This window comes from Chenopodium quinoa, unplaced genomic scaffold (assembly GCF_001683475.1).
Source record: "Chenopodium quinoa cultivar QQ74 unplaced genomic scaffold, ASM168347v1, whole genome shotgun sequence".
Lineage (NCBI taxonomy): Eukaryota > Viridiplantae > Streptophyta > Magnoliopsida > Caryophyllales > Amaranthaceae > Chenopodium > Chenopodium quinoa.
In genome coordinates, this window is record NW_018743979.1 from 3,501,538 (window position 1) to 3,506,200 (window position 4,663).

Genomic DNA, 4,663 nt, shown 5'->3' on the forward strand with positions numbered 1-4,663 from the left:
AGGGGTTACTAAGTTGGTTAGGGGTTAATTGGTCAGGGTTTACTTGGTTGGTTAGAGGTCACTCGGTCGGTCAGGAGTTACTCGATGAGAGGTTACTCGTCGATCAAGGGTTATTACTTAGTGTGTGTCAGCTGGCCACACGACGTGGCCAGCCGCACACAAAAGTTGTTGTTAAGATAATAAGTATATTATCTGATGAGAAATTGTAAGATGTTAAGGATAGTTTCCTAATCACCAAGATTCTCTAGCCTAGGTCTTATATACTTGATGAAACAAATAAAAACCACAACCTTTTATATACACCCGGATGCACATAGAGATAGGTGCACCCAAAGGATGGATTTTTTTTTTTTTTTTTTTTTTTTGTGCTCATTTTAGTATTTTAAAATGAGCAAAAATGTATTGAATAGGCATAAAAAATCCTTGCACCCAGATATACATAAAATTGTTTAAATGAAAGCTAAGTCAGGGAAAAAAATTTGTTAACGCCAAACGATATAATGAATTACACCTCTTGAGCATGCAACTCCGTACAGTAAAATGAAAAGAAGAAACATATCGTGGTGGTTTAATTTTTATTTATTTTTTTCAATTTTTTTTTTTTATTAATTTTAAGTATAGATATAGATAAGTATTCATAATCAAACTTAGAAATATAAAATAAAAACACTTAGATGTGAGAATTATGAGAAATTTAATTTTACATCCATAATGTCCACACAAAACCAAGGCTATTAAGGCTTAGGGCGACCCTATTCACTTTATCTTATTCAAATAATATTTAGTAAAAATAATTTTATTTTAGTAAAAATAAGTAAAGTTTAATAAAAGTAAATTTAGTTTAGTTAAAATAACTTTTAATCATAAAAGTAGTAATTTTAAAGAACAAATATAATAAGCTTCGATAAAAATAAGGTTTAACCATTAAAGATAATTTTACTTTGGTAAAAATAGTTTCAATTTAACCAAAATGATTTCAAGGTGAAGTTGGATTTCTGACATGGTATAGCTTAAGTAAGAGTATGAATTAACTCTACCGTTTTTCTTTCATTTATCGATGTGAGACAAGTTCTTTTGTAAACTAGTAAAAGTTTATTGTTATAAATATTTTTATTAGTTTAAAGTAAGTAATTACATGTAAACCATTATGTTCATGCATATCACCATCATTATATATCATAGAAGAATTTAATATAATTCATAACTTTGTTTAAATATGCTTAAACATAACTTTGTTTAAATATGCTTAATTAATGAAAATTTATGATAAGACACTAGATTGTTTTTAAATTAACTTGGCTAGGCAAATTTGCCCAAAAATTATCTAGCTATCTTGCTTTATTCTAGTAACACAAAATATTACAAAGTATAATTTTTACATAACTAGGCCAGCTAACGCGAGCAATGCGCACGCCATAGCTAAGCATGTGTGAGGAGCTTTTTCGGTTTGGTCTTATGCCACAAAATTAGGGGTTGACTAGTTAACATTATGAGAAAAAAAAACATATGTGAATAGATATCTTAGGGATATAAAATATGTAAACAGATGTTTTTTAGCGGTATAAAAGAGACATTTTACATCAATGAGAGAAAATAAATAAATAAACATTTCAAGGGTATAAATATCTGCACGCTATTCATAATTTTATTTATTTTTACAAGAATTATAAATGTTTTCTTGAAAATTTTAAAACTTAGGAATTATACAACTAGTAGTACTTTATAGAGTACAACTAAAACTATTTCTATGGCAATAGTCATTTTGGCCCTATTTGGAAATTAGCTGGTAGCTGATTGTTATAGCCGGTTGTACTAGCTGGTTGTAAATAACTGATTATGTAAAAGTGTTTGGTAAAAAGCTATTAATTGTTAGCTGTTTTAGTGTATTAAAAGCCAAAAATCTAATTGTTCAATAAGTTTTTTTTTGAAAAAGAGTTTTTTGAGCCTAAAAAGATTTTTTAATAAGGTATATTTTTAATAAGGTATTTAACAAACACCCAAATTAGTTTTTTTCTTTTTTTTTTTTAAATAATCAAACCTCTAATAGGACACAATAAGCTAAAAGTTCTTCAAAAAACACTTTACCAAACAAAGCCTTAATGTCCTCATAAACAAACAAATACGGAGCAGTCTAAATGTATCATAAAATAAAATAAAATAAATTAAATTAACACTGGAAAAAGGAAGGAGGCTAAAAAAAAAAAAGTGTGCTCTTCTATTAAAGTAGCACACCCTGTCTCTCTCAACTCCCTCTTCTCATCACCTTCACTTTTCCTCCTCAAAATCCTCTCGCACTCCGACAACAGAGGACTACAGCTATCTACTACATTACGCGCTGCTCCTCCAACTCAAACTCAAACCTCATTTACCAACCTTCACTAAATCATCCTTCAATTCACTTTTCTCAAAATAATAATCTTCCCTCAAATTACACCCTTAATCAATTCTTCAATCAATCATGTCTTCAATTTCAACAACATCATCACCAAATAATAATAATAATGGGTTCCAAAAATGTAACAAGATCCGTCACATTGTCCGCCTCCGTCAAATGCTCCGTCGTTGGCGAAACAAAGCCGCTCAACGCCGCATCCCCTCCGACGTCCCCGCTGGTCACGTCGCCGTCACCGTCGGCTCCAACTCCCGTCGCTTCGTTGTCCGAGCGAGCTACCTTAATCACCCCGTTATTCGTAAACTACTGGTTCAAGCAGAAGAAGAGTTCGGATTCGTAAACCAAACCGGACCGCTCTCTATTCCTTGTGATGAATATTTGTTCGAGGAAATCATCCAGTTCTTAAACCGGTCTGATTCCAAAGGCCGGTTTGTTAATCTTGAGGATTTCCAACGATCATCTTTTTGCCACGTTGGATTCCGTGGGTCGCTTGCTGATTCTCGTCCTTTGCTCGAGAAATCTGTCTGGTAGTAATGAGCTCGTCTTGTCAAGTTGAGCTGAGCTGAATTGACCTGGCTATGACTCGTTAGAGTTTAAACGCGGAAATTCTTGTATCAAACGATCTAAACGACTTCACATTATGCCTGAATTAATTTTGATTTGGGCAATTAATTTTTTATTGAATATACATGAATTAATTAGTGTAGGATTTTTTAATTTATATATATAAAAAATTGTATTTAGGAGAAAGGGGCGATTTGGGGTGAGATAGAATGCGTTGTGATGGCGGAAAGTGGGGATAATTTAGTTAACCACCGAGTCGTCCCGAATTCCGATCGGAGTTTGAATATCTATGAAGCTCTTCACGAAGACAAAAGTTGAAAGTTGGCCCGATAATTGAAAGGGTTACTATTGTAAATTCGACCATTATTATTATTACTATTATTATTCAGATTTATTCAAATTGTGGGGAAAAAAAATAGTTGTAGAATTTTATTTTAATTTATAATCAAACATTCAAACTCATACTAGTTCATGTTTTTTAGTTCTTTGGTAGTTTGAGTAATTATCAAAAAATATATGAATAACAAATTCAATTGATTGAAGTTTCAAATCTATGATCTAGTATGTGGTTGATGATCAATATATCATCCTTCAAAACTTTAACCAATTAATTTAATTGATTATCCACACAATCCTACACTGTTTATATCATTGTCGTTATAGTTTACTCGACACAACAAAATACTACTCGTAGTAATTTTTTTCCTAGTTGATGAGTTGTTAACTTGGTTAAGGTGCTTGCTTGACTTGTCTACAATTTCAAATGGTGCTTAAATGATCAACGGATGTTTTATAAATTTGAAGCAAATTTGCACCTAAAAGGTGCCATTAGAGTTTCCTAAATTATGCTCATGTAATGTTGATCTCAATTATTATGAATTGAATAATTAGAATTGTGTAACCAATTTTGCTTGTATGATTAGGTGGGCCATGATTTACCCACGTAGCAGCTCATGTTTGTAGTATTTCACTTCGATCAGCTTTCTTTGGGAGCTTGGGGCCAAATGAAAATATTGCACCCTTAGAGCTAGGAATGAACTGGGCCATGTAAGCCCATGTGCAAGACCCACAGGTCTCGTACTCCCACGGCCCAGCGGCTTGTGTCGAGAAGGCGTAAAGGAAAAATTGTGTCATGTGGATCTTACAAAAGTGGGATTCTTGCACAACTTACTCATGTGTTGTATTGAACTATCAGGTTTTCTTGATAGTAATTTTTAACGGATCTTGTTAATGAGCGCCTCGGGACGTTAAATAATTATTTAGCATAATATTTAAAATAGTAATAAGTTAAGAATTCTTGATAAAATTACGTGTCGGTCGTTGTAATTAATGTTAACTAGGTTAGGTCCAAGCCATGCACGGTAGTTTTTAATAAGTATTCTTATATTAAAACTATATTTTATTATAAAACATAAATTTATCTAAAATATTATAAAAGAGCCTATTAGCCAGATAGGTATTTTAAAATACGCATTTAACAATATTATATTTTTCTATATTTCACCAACAAATTGATGTCATTTTTATCTTGTTAACCAAGTGAATTTTTTCAAACTATGTATTTAACCCGTGTAAAGATTTCTTTTATACACACTATTAATTCACTTTTTTTTTTTTACGTAAATATTTAATTAATCAATAATCAAGCAACTTAAAATATTATTCTATATCTTACATGTCAAATCTTTTTTTTTTTTTTTTTTTTTT

At 31.4% G+C, this 4,663-nt stretch overlaps 1 protein-coding gene across 1 annotated transcript; it reads left to right on the forward strand.

Moving 5' to 3' along the window:
- Nucleotides 1-1,935: 1,935 nt before the first annotated feature.
- Nucleotides 1,936-3,350, forward strand: LOC110690031 (auxin-induced protein 10A5-like). Its single transcript, XM_021866857.1, has one exon. It carries the CDS (start codon nt 2,459-2,461, stop codon nt 2,921-2,923), a length of 465 nt encoding a protein of 154 aa, XP_021722549.1. The 5' UTR covers nt 1,936-2,458; the 3' UTR covers nt 2,924-3,350.
- Nucleotides 3,351-4,663: the final 1,313 nt, after the last annotated feature.

Coding starts and splice junctions, on each gene's coding strand:
- LOC110690031 (XM_021866857.1), top strand. CDS start 2,459: ATGTCTTCAATTTCAACAACATCATCACCAAATAATAATAATAATGGG.